Raw genomic sequence first — 14,880 nt, forward strand, 5'->3', positions numbered from 1 at the left:
TCACAAAGCCATTGGTAGAATTTGATTCTATTTCCATATTTTTCAAGGACATGTTTATTTTGAAATTCAGAAGTTTGGTTTGGTGAAATTATCCCTCCATGTTATGTTGGGGTTTTGGGGAGTGTGCTGGTTTTATATATGTTTAATTTTTGTCTCCTTTCCTGAGGGCTTTTAGTGTTTAGTTTTTTTTTTTTTTAAGGGAGGAGGAGGCAAGAGGGGAAATGGGGTTGCCTTTTGCTCCCAGAGCCTAAATGAATAGTCATTGCTTGTAATGCTGGTCTACACTTGACGCTTCCCACTGCTTTAGATGTGATGTATCCAGTGCTGTGAAGGTAATGATCCTCAACTGCAGCAATATTCCCTAACAGGAGTATCTGTCATATTCATTGGGATTACCATGTTCATTGATTTGTGTCTATAAATCTGCCGTTTCTACCCTTTAAATTTGATCTATAATTGGACCTCCTTAAATGGTTCAGAGAAGGTAGTCTGTATTTCCTCCGTGCAGCGCTGCTGTCAGCTTCTCCTTTTTCATTATACATTCAGCAGACTTGATAAAATCAGCAGGACACCTCATTTGAAACTGTTTAATCGCTGCCTTTTCCTTTGCTAAACCATTGAGGTGGTCAAGCGATGTACACAAATCATTTTAAATAGAAAATATGGTTTTCTCTGTGACCCAGCTAAATAGATAGTGTTATGCAAAACAAGTTAAAAAGTAATAAATGCCAAAAAATCTTCTAATTGGAGTAAAAAATGTGGGCAACTGTATCCTTTCTCCAAAAGTGGAGTATCCTGAAATATTGCCAGAACTCTGTACAGATAGGATGACAATTTTCTGAAGATTCTCTGGTTTCTGAACAAAGCAAGTTTAAATGTTCACATAGTGCTGAGCTGCCTTTTGCATCCGTTCAAAGGGGCCCAGTCTTGTTGGTAATGCCTTTGCATTCTACTTTGGTCTGGATAAATTTGCTCTCCTAATATCTGCAGCATAACCTTTCAACCATTTGCTATTGTAATAATAAATTTTTGTGTCTTTGTCATTTTGACTATTCAGCTGTTACTTTTCAAAGTACAAACTAAAAATAATAGCTCCAAATAAATGCCATGTAACAAAGTATTTTACAGTTGTAGCTGGGATAACCTGGTGGCCGTGGCTTGCAGTCCTATTACCATTACTGGTATGGTAGTTTCTTCCCTGTGTGTCAAGGTGACTCCACCAGGGCCAGCTCATTAAAGCAATGTATTCTTTTTAACACATTTGGTATTTAGTGCTGTGCCCAGCAGCCGCCAAAGCACAATATGGAGTACAAGCCTTACAGCACAGGACAAATGAAATTATGTAGCATTCACTTTTTGAAAAGAAATCCAAATTCTCCATAACCTCATTTTCATGCTTTAGCATTTCATTGTGAATGGTGTATAATTAAATCTGCCAGCAGTAGAAGCAGGGTCAGTGGCAGATTTACCTGAGCTAATGTATGCATCCAGGCTTTGGGAAGCATTGCCTTTCCCCTTGTTGATTTGGCCTCTAGGATTGATATTTACCTTGTACTTGAATGTGACATTGGGCATATTTGGCTGTTTTTATTGCCTTGAGGTAGACTTGAGATGGAGAAGTTGGGAGGTGGTAAAGTGTACTAAAAGTGCATCTTGTTCTTACAGGTTCCGGTTCCTTGGCAGCTATGGCTGTGTTTGAAGATAAGTTTAGGCCAGATATGGAGGTATGTAAGTTCCTGAAGTTTTCTTCTGTCAGCTCTTTTTCCAGTTGTATGCCAGACATTTACAAATTGATTCCTTCTTCAAAGCTTATACAGTATCATAGTTATTTGGAATGTTCTTTGGCACATATGTTTGCCTAGGAGACTTGCTACTTGAGAAAGCGTCCTTTATGGTAGCCCTGTTGTATTTTCCCTCGGCCTTGAGGAACCAGAATATTTCAGGTTTTTGCTCTGGCTGTGGGCTGTCAAGAACTCTTCTTGGCTATAAATGCTGTTGTAGCATGAGTTATTTTCTTGTATACTAAGATTTCTGTATCAGCAAATATCAGAACAACCTGTTTTTATGTTCACTAAGAATAGAGCAATTATGTATGTCTTAAATGATAAACAGACCTTATTTATAAAAAATGGGATCAATTTTTAAAACTCCCTATAAGATCTTTCAGCATTTAACAAAAGAAGGGACAGTAGTCTTCGCAGGGTGTAATGGATCTAATGTCTCAAATATTTTATATGAGATTCTTTTATTATAATTCTTACACAAAATGTCTTGTGAAAGACATTGTCCCTGTCTGCTTTAATTACAGATATGTCTTCTATAAAGCACCCCTCCCCAAAAAAGAGTCATCCATCCACTGACAAATGTGCTCATCTCCTGTTGCTGTTTCTGAAGCGTGTTAAGCATACTTGGGTGCTTATGGTACCACGTTACTCCTCTACTGCAGTGCATCTGTACCATATTGGCACATAACTCTTCAGGGCAGCCTTCATTGTTTGCGCTTGGGAGTTTCAATGGCTAATTTTTTGATAGGGAATGTCAACTTTTCAGTAATTTGTAGGCAGTTTAGGAGTGTTTTACCTCATTTCTTGATAAATAGGTTTTTGTCCTTTCTGACTTTGCAACATTTTGTTTCAATACTAGAGGATATTGGTGGGAATTATTATTTTTTTTTTACAGTGTCTTATGCCTAATCATCTTTGGAGAGAGAAGAAAAATTAAGTTAAATTTTAACAACAAATGAGTAATTAAACAAAATTAAAGATACTTTATTCTTCCATGATCTCATTGTCATTGGAACATTAAGGGCCCTTGGAGCTCTGAAGGTCTCTGTCCTTTAGGTTTGGGTCAAGTGCTGTAAAAGCCAGATTACCTATGGTTGGGGATTCTGGTCAGCCAGGACAGATTTCTGTCAGAAACTATTGTGATTTTTGGTAATATGGTCAGTAAAATTGGTTTCCTCTCATTTTTAGCTGCAATAATTAAAATGTATAGAATCTAGATAGATATTTTCTACTAAAAATGATAGTGACATTCTCCAATTAAGAATACATATGCCTAATTATAAAAGTATAAATTAAATTAGGATTCTTTTCTCATTTCTCAGTGTAAAAATTTATTCCCATATCAGCATTTTCTGTTTGGGGTTCTTAAATACACAGAGAAAATATAATAGGTACAGGTTACTTAAAAAGAAAAATAAAGCCAAGTTCTCTCATTTCCTAAGTATAGAGGAATTTTAATGTCAAGGTCTTCTTTAAACCACATTAATCTTTTCAAATTTTTGTGAAAGTTTTGTTTATTTCGAATTGATTGGAACCTCCATGTGATAAAGAAAAATGGGAGTTGCAGAAAAAGTTGAAAGTATGAAGCATATTAAAAGTGACTTAATACTGCTAAAGTAATTTTATACTGTTTCAAGTCTGACCCTTGGAATGGTTCAGAGGCTGATAATTTAATCTAGATGTGATTTTGGGGAGAAAAGGGAAATGTCAGCCTCCCTCCAATAAAACTTGTGCTATCAATCTGAAGAATGTGAGTTTTAGATTGATCACATCTGTAACTTGGAGGACTTGATGTTTTGTAACCTATGAAACCTGAAATAGATTCATTCAAGTCCAGTTTAGGTTGATTATGTACATTTATCATGTTAGGATTTTTTTTTACTTATTAAAAAACTTGACACTGATAGTGAAAATCAATATTAAGTGAAGGCAGAATCTTTTTTTTTTAATATAGAATCTGTTTTAACTGTGAATGTGAGGCAAATAATTGTCTAATACCTGTCTGGATAATATTTTAAAAACCTACCTTCTAAATAGATACTTAAAAATATCTTGGCAGCACTCGGGAGGCAGAGGTAGGAGGATCGCTGTGAGTTCGAGGCCACCCTGAGACTACATAGTGAATTCCAGGTCAGCCTGAGCTAGAGTGAAACCCTACCTCGAAAACCAAAAAAAAAAAAAAAAAAAAAAAAAAATCTTGGGAGTTGGGAGTATGCCTCAGTGGTAGAGAACTTGCCTGTCATACATGAGGCCCTGGCTCTGATCATCAGTGCATACACATATACATACAAATTATATGGATCTCATGTTGAAATGGGACTTATAAAAATATTTTACTTATTTATTTGAGGGAGTGAGAGCGTGAGCGAGTGAGCACGAGCATACCAGGGCCTCCAGCCACTGCAAGCCAACTCCAGATGCATGCATGCCCTTGTGTGTCTGGTTTACTTGGGTCCTGGGGAATCGAACCTGGGTCCTTCGGCTTTCCAGGCAAGTGCCTTCACTGTTAAGCCATCTCTCTAGCCCTGAAATAGGATTTTTAAAAATGTATTTGTTAAATAAAAGCAGTGGTAAAGTTACACAAAAGTGATACATTTTCATTAATAGCACACACCCATTTTCCTTATCTTGGAGAACACTATAATGAGCACCCTAACACTCAGAACTTTGTAGAAAGACTATACTTAAAAAGAGGAAGGAACTGACTGGAAAGAGGTTAAAAGCAAAGAAAACAGAGTTACATTCTTTTTAATAGTCACATTTTAAGTAGAACAAGTGAAATTAACTTTACTACTGCTTTTTGAAATTTGAAAAATGAAGGTGGAGCTTTGATATTGTAAATAGGAAAATATCAAGTCTGTATGTTCTTTTGTTTTGTTTTTATTTATTTATTTGAGAGTGACAGAGAGAGAAAGAGGCAGATAGAAAGAGAGAAAGAATGGGCGTGCCAGGGCCTCCAGCCATTGAAAACAAACTCCAGATGCGTGTGCCCCCTTGTGCATCTGGCTAATGTGAGTCCTGAGAATCGAGCCTCAAACCAGGGTTCTTAGGCTTCACAGGCAAGTGCTTAACCTCTAAGCCACCTCTCCAGCCTTTTTTTTTTGGGGGGGGTGGTTGTTGTAAGGTAGGGTCTCAATCTAGCTGTGGCTGACCTAGAATTCACTATGTAGTCTCAGAGTGGCCTCCAACTCTCGGCGATCCTACCTGTGCCTCGCAAGTGCTCATTTAAACGCCTGTATTATGCATTAAGCAACACTTTTTTGAACTTCTCCAATATGCTAGGTGTGGAGATAGGTGCTGAATCTTTAAAACAGCAGTACACCCCATGAAGTTTCCAGGTGAAAAAAGATGGAGCACAGAGCAGAAGCTTATTGGGGAAGGGTAGACCAGAACAGCATCCCAGTTAGGATTCCTCTGCTGTTTCAGATCATTTGGGCCAGTGACTTGCCTTGAGTGAAATTCTTGTTTGAATGAATTTTTTTTTTTTTTTTGGTTTTTCAAGGTAGGGTCTCACTCTAGCCCAGGCTGGCCTGGAATTCACTGTGGAGTCTCAGGGTGGCCTCGAACTCATTGTGATCCTCCTACCTCTGCCTCCCGAGTGCTGGGACTAAAAGCATGCGCCACCATGCCCTGCAAAATTCTTGTTCATAGTTTCAGAGAAATTGCCAAGTAAATGGTGGGTTTAAGACACAAAACAGTTTTTAAAAATATTGACTTATTTGTTTTTTTTGGGGGGGGAGAAAGAAAGAGAGAGGCACTTAGAGAATGGGTATGCCAGGGCCTCCAGCCACTGCAAACAAACTCCAGACCCATGTGCCACCTTTTGCATCTGGCTTACATGGGTTGTGGGGAATCACAGCTGTGTCCTTTGGCTTTGCAGGCAAGTTCCTTAACTGCTAAGCCATCTCTCCAGCCCACATAAAAATTCTCAGCTAGTTGTGGCCTGAGTATTGACTGCAGTGGTCTCATAATGTTTAGTTTCTTTCTTTTTTCTTTTTAATCCTTGCTACCAAGCTTCCAAGTGTATTTGCATAGTCAACGAGTAACTTGCCTTGTGCTAGTCAAGCTGACCCGTGAGCTTCTGGACTCTCCTTAGTTCTGCCTCCTATTGACTTAGGTATATTGGGGATCATGGGTGTGTGCGCGCCACCTTGTATCTAGCTTTATGTGGATGCTGGGGAATTGAACTTGGGCTGCCAGGCTTATAAGCAAGTGCCTGTAACTGCTGAGCCATCTTCCTAGTACCTAAAAGTTTGTTTGTTTCTTTCTTTCTTCCTCCCTCCCTCCCTCCCTCCCTCCCTCCCTCCCTCCCTCCCTCCCTCCCTCCCTCCCTCCCTCCCTCTCTCTCTCTCTTTCTTTCTTTCTTTCTTTCTTTTTCTTTGTTTCTGAGGTAGGGTTTTGCTCTAGCCCAGGCTGACCTGAAACTCACTATGTAGTCTCAGGGTGGTCTAGAACTTGTGGCATTCCTCCTACCTCTGCCTCCTAAGTTCTAGGATTAAAGGCATGCACCACTGTGTCCAGCTCCTAAAAGTGTATTTCTTATTGGTGAAAAGTCTCATGCTTTATTATTTTTTTAATAAACAAAGGTGCTTATTCAGATTTTGTATTTGAATAGTGGGTTTTAAAATGTGGTGAGTTGACTTAATGACAGGGGTGTTGAGAAATGATTTTGGTGATGGTAAATTATAGTTTTATAGTTTTTTCTTCTTCATTGAGGCTGTTCTAAGAATTAAGTCCTTGGTGGTGGTTACCCATAGGCTAGTTGGATGGTAGTGCTAATGCTTATCACACTGTGGTGGTCTCTTCAGGTAATTTTGAGGAATGTGACCATAGTAATTGGGAATATGGTGTTATTTGTATCTTGAAAATCACAGGAATTGCTAACCAAAAGTACAGTTTTATCTTGGGTGGGAGGGAATTAAGAAATTAAATAGATAACTTAGGTTAGTTTTTCTTCCATTTTATTTTTTTGTAAGAAGGAATAGTTTATTTAGCCTAGTGAGAAATTTAAACTCTTGAAGATTATAATTCATTAAAATAGGTAGAAGATTAATATTTAGTCTGTCAAGATCAATACTGTCCTCTCTTTGCACTAATTGTCAGAATACCATGCAAAGGCTGCCGAAGGGTAGTGGTGTGCGGCAGGACCCTCACATCACAGAGAGATGATTCAAAGGCAAACTGTCTTGCACCCTCTGGTATCGACTTGCAAATTAGCATCTGGAATCTAATTAAACAAGCTTAATGAAAGTAGCAGCTGAATGCTGCTGGAAAAGACAATCAGCTTTTCCCTCTCTGATACATATTCTGTACTATTGAAGTTGCTCACCAAACACATCGTGTGAGTACAGTTAAAAAATTAGCATTTTTTTGAAGAATAGAAACTGTTTTTCATTCTGTTGTGCATTTGGCATGCTCTGGTGTCCCCCGAGAGCCATGCCACAGCAGATAGTGCACAATATTTATAAATCCATGACAGGCAATAATAGCAACTTGAAAAATTCTTTTGCTAGAATCTCAAGTTGAGAGCTGCCAAAAGCTGAGAGGATCAGATCTGCAGTGGCAGCTGCTGTGCCCTACAGTTAGAATTCTAGACTTTGAAGATGCTCAACTTAAAGCAATGAAGACTGCAGGCTTAGCCAATTTTTGCAGGTTTCTAGAGCTCTGGCTCCCTGCCTTTTGAAGATGACTTGCTGAAGCCTCTACCATTGCCTGAGGCATGCTAACACCAGTAGGATTCTCTCCCCCAACCCCCACACACCCCAGTCTTAGTGTGGCTGCAGTTTTAAGTAGCACATGGTTAGTCAGTGCCTACTATGATGGTCCTTTTTCTGGCTGCAGTACCCAGTGATGAGCTCTTACCTTGTGCCCTTCAGAAAGAAGGTATCTTGAAGATAGATGGTGAAGTGTACAAGTGCTACTTCAGCTGTCTGATTTATGGAGTCGTACTTCATTACTTTGCCAGTGCTGTCCTCTAGAGAAGCTCTTGTAGATTGCTAAAGATGTGGGTAGCCATTACACTAAAGGCTTGTGGTTACCTGGCATATGTGATGCCAAACACCTAGGTACCAAGAAAACAGAATCTGTTATTGCAGGCAGCTATAGATATGCTTTAAATAATGAAAGACGTTGTACCAGTATGGTATTCTTACAGAAAAATCTTAGTGATGATATGTTTGTATCATCTAATAACAGGCACTAAAGCTGCAGATGGACAGTAGTGTCAGAAATCTGCATGATTTTGCTTTTTTTTAAAATTTTTTTGTTCATTTTTATTTAGTTGAGAGTGACACAGAGAGAGAGATTGAGAGAGAGAGGGGAAGAAAGAATGGGCACGCCAGGGCTTCCAGCCACTGCAAATGAATTCCAGATGCGTGTGCCCCCTTATACATCTGGCTGACATGGGTCCTGGGGAATCGAGCCTGAACCGGGGTCCTTAGGCTTCACAGGCAAGTGCTTAACTGCTAAGCCATCTCTCCAGCCCTGATTTTGCTTTTTAAGAACTCTTCAGTTTGGCACAAAAGGATGGTCTCAGAAGAGGATAGTATGAGGTCAGTATGGCCAGCAGAAAGGGGTATGCGGCTGCTGGTTTGTTTGCATTATATTCATAGTTTGGTTCTGAGCATGTGGGGGTACTTGTCTGTGGGCTAGCATTCAGATATGTACCTGTTCGGTGCTGAGAGAATTAGATGTGGTCAGTGTAATTCCTATGGTGATGCACACAAAATTGATTAAAATATTGTGGTTGCTTTTTTCTATACTACATAGTAGAATGGAAATGTCACATAGCAACAATTATTGTGATTATTTGGCCATCCAAAAGCTTAATATGAAAGACAGACCCATGTAGTGGGGCCATGATGACAGCAGATAAAGTCTGGAATATATAGTGCAGACCATGAAAGTATTTGCTGCTTTAGTATGGGGTAGAGAGTGAAAACAGCGACCATCATAATGGATGTTTATAATGTGCCAGGCCCCCTTCTGAAAGCATTTTCTTTATTTTCTCATTCACTTTTCAGTAATTTTGCAAGTCAGTACTTTGTTACCCTAATTTTGAAGAAAGGAAAATTGGTATGGGGAGGTCATCCAGTGTGCCTGAGGTTACATAGTTGGTCACTGGTGCAGTTGGGATTTGAACTCTCATGAGTTGTAGTTTAGAGTTGATAAAATTTGTTGCTCTCCTGTTCTGCTTCTTTGTGGGACCTGTAATTCCATAACAAAGTTAAGACAGCATCTTACTCCAGGTCAGTAGAGGTGCCAGTGTTTTGGGCTGCTCCTCTTCTCTGGTGAGGTTTTGTGAAGACAGCAGAAAGCCACGTGTGTCAGAGGAGGAGAATCAGCTTCAGCATCCTTTGTGTAAGCTTGGTAATAGGAGTCCAGAACAGAAATGTGTAAAGAAATGAGAAGCTGTGGGGAAGAGAGGAGGTGGTAATTTGGTTTTGGGTATGCCTTTTCTCTTAAGTTCTAGTTTTTTTTTGTTTGTTTGTTTTGCTTTTTCGGGATAGGGTCTCACTCTAACCCAGGCTGACCTGGAATTCACTAGGTCGTCTCAGGCTGGCCTTGAACTCATAGCAATCCACCTACTTCTGCCTCCTGAGTGCTGGGAATTCAGGCATGCAATCATCACACCTGGTTCCAGTGTTGTTTTTTTTTTTTTCCATCTTTGAGTGTCTTCCACCCTAAATATGTTGTTTTTAATTTTTCCCCAAATCTTTCTAATGTTATTTGTAAAGGAGTTGTTTTGGGCTGGTTTAGTGGTGAAGGTGCTTGCCTGTGAAGCTTAAGGACTGAGGTTGTTTCCTCAAACCCACGTAAGCCAGATGCACAGGCATTTGGAGTATATTTGCAGTGGCTAAAGGCTCTGGCACACATTCTCATTCTCTTTCTTAAATATGCTTTTAAAAAGAGTTGTTTTTCTTTAGCCTATTTACAAATGTGTAGACTTAGTAATAAGACCAAGACATCTTTACTGGTGAATGACATTTGTCCATTGAGGCATGGCATGAATAACTTAAAAAAAATAAGACTATCATTTGAATAATGAGTTCTGCTCCTTTTTTCCAACTGCCAAAAACTTTTTAATCTTTGTCAACAATTGTTCTGTCCTCCATCTTATTTAGGTTGCATCTGTGGACTCAGAGCTTAGGAGCCCTGACAAGTGGCATATGAATTCTGTATTCATTAGTGATCTTGATCCAAGTGTTTCTGTCCCTGCCATGGGGGCTCAGGTGTGGAAGCTGCTGGCTCATCCCACCAGCTGACATTGAGAGGTTTAATGACTCCTTGGGAAGGTGACCACTTGCTGGGAGGTTTGCTGGCAGAAACCACACAGCAGACAATGGAGATCAAGGAAGACTACCAGTGTTTAGCCGAAGCACCTTCCTGTGTAACTTGAGCCCCATTGGCATCAAATACGGTTTTAAGTAAATGCAAAATTTAAAGAAAACTCTGACCTTTGACAAATACAGCAAACAGTGGTTTTCTTACGTGTCTTGGTGGTGCTTAAGACTGTTTTTCTTGTGGCACTTTAATAGATGCTAGCTTAATGAGCTGAACTTGTCTTCGTTTTCCAGATTGTAGATTTTAAGGTTATGTTTGTATAATACTACATCTTTTTAGGGTATCTTGTATGGCTGAGGGAAAAATGTACAGTTCAAATCAGAACTCTCTTTATTTATTGTGGGTTATGCTTTTCAGTTACTAGAATGTGGATTTGTTGATTTGTGACATCTTTTAAATTTTTTAGCTCATTTATTGTAGAAATTTGGGTGTCTGGTTATTATTTAGTAACAGCTTCATTGATATATAATTCACATCCATAGAGTTCACCTAGTTTAAGTATATAGTGATTTTTAGTAGATTGATACCAGCTGTGGCAAGTCTCTCCCCAGTCAATTTTAGGACATTTCCCTTACTCTACCTCTTCCAAAAAAGGTTGCTTGTTTTCTGTCACCCCACTTACTCTAGACATTTTACACCAATGCTGTTATATAATACATGGCCTTATGGCAGACTTTCTGTAATAGTCCATGCATGTGTGGCATGTGTCAGTGCTCAGCTCTGTTTTATGATTGCAATATTATTCCATTGTATGGATGTACTGCATTTTATGTGTCCACCCAGATGTTGGATAAGTTGGATTGTTTCTACTTTTTGGCTGTAATATGCTGTGAATGTTCATTTCTTTGTGGACTTACGTTGTGGTTTCTCTTGGGTATATACCTAGAAGCAGAATTGTTGGGTGGGTCACATGGTAAGTCTGTGGGAACTTTTTGTGACACTGCCAGACCTTTCTATAGTGTCTGTGCATTTAGCTGTGCAGGGAGATTTTGTGTTCCACATCTTCTCCAACACTTAACATCTGCTAAATGGATGTGAATGGTGCTCACTGTGGACCCTTTACTGATTAGTGTAACCTGGAAATGTTTAGATAGAACAAACAGATTAGAGCATTGGACATGCTTTTGTTTTTTAAAATTTATTTATTTATTTTTGTTTTTGAGGTAGGGTCTCAATTTAGCCCAGGCTGACCTGAAATTCACTTTGTAGTCTCCAGGTTTCCTGGAACTCAGTGATCCTCCTACCTCCAGGACTGGGATTAGGGTATGTGCCATCACACCCAGCCTAGACATGTTTCTTATATACACTGGATTTGGGCAGTGTTGATTGCATGTTTGTTTATATATTGAAAGATCCCTTTTGGATAATCTCCCTGAGACTGTTTTCATTTGCTTTTTTTTTTTTATAATTTTTTAATTTATTTATTTGAGAGCGACAGACACAGAAAGACAGATAGAGGGAGAGAGAGAATGGGCGTGCCAGGGCTTCCAGCCTCTGCAAACGAACTCCAGACACGTGCGCCCCCTTGTGCATCTGGCTAACGTGGGACCTGGGGAACCGAGCCTCGAACCGGGGTCCTTAGGCTTCACAGGCAAGCGCTTAACCGCTAAGCCATCTCTCCAGCCCCCCCCCCTTTTCTTTTTGAGGTAGGGTTTCACTCTAGCCCAGTCTGACCTGGAATTCAGTATGTAGTCCCAGGCTGCCCTAGAACTCACAGCTATCCTCCTACCTCCACGACTAAAGGCATGTACCACCATGCCCAGCTTGTTTTCATTTGCCTTTCATAATTTCTCCTCACTGATTGTCCAGAAGCATTATATGTAGTAAAATTGTATCTCTCTTGGTTGGCCAAAGTATTAATTTACCTCAAAAATTTTCTTTCTGGCTTTACTTAACTTAAAGCATTAGGTCTTAGAGGTATTAGAACCTTGAGATGAAGCCCCTATAGAGCTATCTGTAGTAGTGAGTTAAGTGGCATTAATTAATTAATCTTAGCAATGAATAGGCATTTATAGGTACAGGAGTTGATTTGGGAGGGGAATTTTCCCATTAAATCTCTGAATAGATGATAGTGGGAAACACTGTTGATGGGGAAAGCCTCTTTTGCCAGCATCAGATACCTTAAACTATCCCTTCCCCTTTAGATTATAAATCAAAGTTGTAGTTTATTAAGAAAGCTTATTTTTTTTAATATTTTTTGTTCATTATTTATTTATTTATTTGAGAGCGACAGACACAGAGAGAAAGACAGAGGGAGAGAGAGAGAATGGGCGCGCCAGGGCTTCCAGCCACTGCAAACGAACTCCAGACGCGTGCACCCCCTTGTGCATCTGGCTAACGTGGGACCTGGGGAACCGAGCCTTGAACCAGGGTCTTTAGGCTTCACAGGCGAGTGCTTAACCGCTAAGCCATCTCTCCAGCCCAAGAAAGCTTATTTTGATAAAGATTTAAGCATGGGCTTTAAATGAAGGGGAGAAAGATAGGTAAGAGAAAAGGGCTGTAATCTAACCATAAAAAGAGGCATAGGGAGAAAAAGAAAGAGGAAGAGGAAGAGACTGGGACTTGATATGTTGTTTCTCTTCTTTTAAAAAAAGTAAGATTTCTGTATTGAATTACAACTTGCCAGCAATTCACTTTAGAGAGGCAGAAAGGGACTCTTGGGTCTGTCTCCCTGTTAACATTTGAATTTTGTGGGACTTAGAGGACATTTTCTTTGGTTTTCTGCCTGATGATTCAAGAGTAGGACTTCTGCCACAATAGCATTTGGTTTTAAAAGTGATTGTTTTTCTCCCTTTGGTTCTCTGGGATAGTTTTAACTTAGAAGTGGCCACTTTGATGTTCATTTCTCTGACCTAGTTGGTGTCTTTCTTGTCTGTCTCCAGAGCTTCAGTTAATGGTGGGGCTAGTTTTCATTTCACTCTTGCTGCTAGGTTGCAAATAGGATATTTTAGGGAAGTGGTAAAGAAAGTTTTGAAATGACAGTTCTAGATAGGTGGCCAAGAGGAAAGGTAATTTACTTAAATCTTCATGAGGTGGGAATCTATTCCTTTTGGGCCAAATCTCAAATTCAAGATTGAATCTTTGAGGAGTAACAAAAGGATATTTGCAAGTAACATTCTGGCAACTATTGATTCTTAAAAAAAATTCTGCCAAACATATTCCTGTGCTTAGTTTCATATTTTTTCATAACCAGTAGATTCTCATTGTATCTAGGAGTAATTTTGGTAAAGGCTTTTCCGAATGGTGGTGAAAAATTCCTACACAGTTATTACAAAAGCAGATTGAAAAGAAGGGATTATTTTACTATGTAGTATATAGGTAATTATTTATGATGCATTTTTTTGGAGCAGGTGTTCCTTTGGAAACTTTTTTCTTTACATTTATCCTGTAACTGAAATGTGGGGAGAAGTAGACCACCATATAAGAGAAATATTTCACTAAGTATGTTGCTTTCTGCACCTGAGGCAGAAATCCAGGAAGCAATGTGACTTTTTTTATGACCAGGGACTGCTGAGAGGGAGGCAAAGGTAGACTCGGGAATAGTGTTGAATGGGATGTCTAGTATCTTCCAAATGTGGTAGGTAGAGTTAAAGGGAAGAGATCACTGACCAAATGTTAGGCATTGTGTATCAAAAAGAAAATAGACTTCTTCCCTCTTACCTCATTGAGTCACTTTTATCAACTTGGGTCTCAGGTACATAATTGAAGGCACTTAAAATGCTCCTTTTAGTTGGGTTGTCTTTCTGGCACTCAGCCCAAGCCAAGTTTGAATTACCAGGATTCCTTGGAAGAAGAAATAAAAGAAATTGCCCTTCTTGTTTCTTTCTATTCTAGACATCTATTTTATTTAAAAAAAAAAAAAACAAACCCTGCAAATTATAACTGTTCCTGAATAGCAGTTTCCAGAGGGGTAGGGAACCCTGTGAATTTTATTGTCAGGTTGGTGGTTGAGGTTGTCTTACAAATCCAAGATGTTGTCTATGGTTTAAGGCCCACGAGCTCTTGAACAATGGATTTCTACTTTTCTTACATATTGGTTAGAGAAATAACAAGAAATGAAATATAAGACCGAATGTTCCTGGATGGTAGCTTAGAATCTTATAAGTTTTGTCTTGGCAGGTAATTTGGCATAAATTGTTAATGTAAATCTGGGTTAGTGGTGAAGACATTATTTTCGTAAAAAAGATAAACTGCTGATTAATTCAGCATAGAACTCAATTACAAATTGAAAGTGTCTCTGCGGGACTCCCAGGCCCTAAAGACAGCAGATGTTGAATTGATACTCCAGCATATTTCACAGTGGTATGAAATATTAACATGGTTTATTATACTTGTGTGGTGCGTGATATCAGTAAGGGGGAGGTGGTGGGCATGTGAGTGTGCAAGCAGCCCGACATTACATATCCACTAATACACACTGAAGTGTGATTAGGAATTTTAGGAAAGTTTCATTCTTTTAAAAAAATAAAGTGGCTCTGTGGAAAAATTAAGTTTAGATTAACATTTGGCGCTAAATATTTAAATGTGGTTCCTGTTGTAGGTTTACGTTCTACGTGCAAGTTAACATTTAACAAAAAAGGTAAACATCATAGCAGGCATTTATGCATTCAGCGGGGCCACTACCCTCAAGAGTTGGGCCTGGTGGGCTTGAGCTAAGCTTCACTGAATCACTGGGCTGGAAAGCTTTAAATTGCTTCTCTGCTGTTTTTAACCTTCTGATCTGAAACATGGTAATTTTTAAAATACTCCTGTA

At 39.2% G+C, this 14,880-nt stretch overlaps 1 protein-coding gene across 1 annotated transcript in view; it reads left to right on the top strand.

Moving 5' to 3' along the window:
• Positions 1 to 14,880, top strand: part of Psmb7 (proteasome 20S subunit beta 7) — a 63,680-nt gene that overhangs the window by 31,117 nt on the left and 17,683 nt on the right. The window contains exon 6 of the mRNA XM_045141615.1: positions 1,666 to 1,724. Within this exon, the coding sequence (XP_044997550.1) occupies positions 1,666 to 1,724 (59 nt within the window). The remainder of the gene's footprint in view (positions 1 to 1,665; positions 1,725 to 14,880) is intronic.

This window comes from Jaculus jaculus, chromosome 1 (assembly GCF_020740685.1).
Source record: "Jaculus jaculus isolate mJacJac1 chromosome 1, mJacJac1.mat.Y.cur, whole genome shotgun sequence".
Lineage (NCBI taxonomy): Eukaryota > Metazoa > Chordata > Mammalia > Rodentia > Dipodidae > Jaculus > Jaculus jaculus.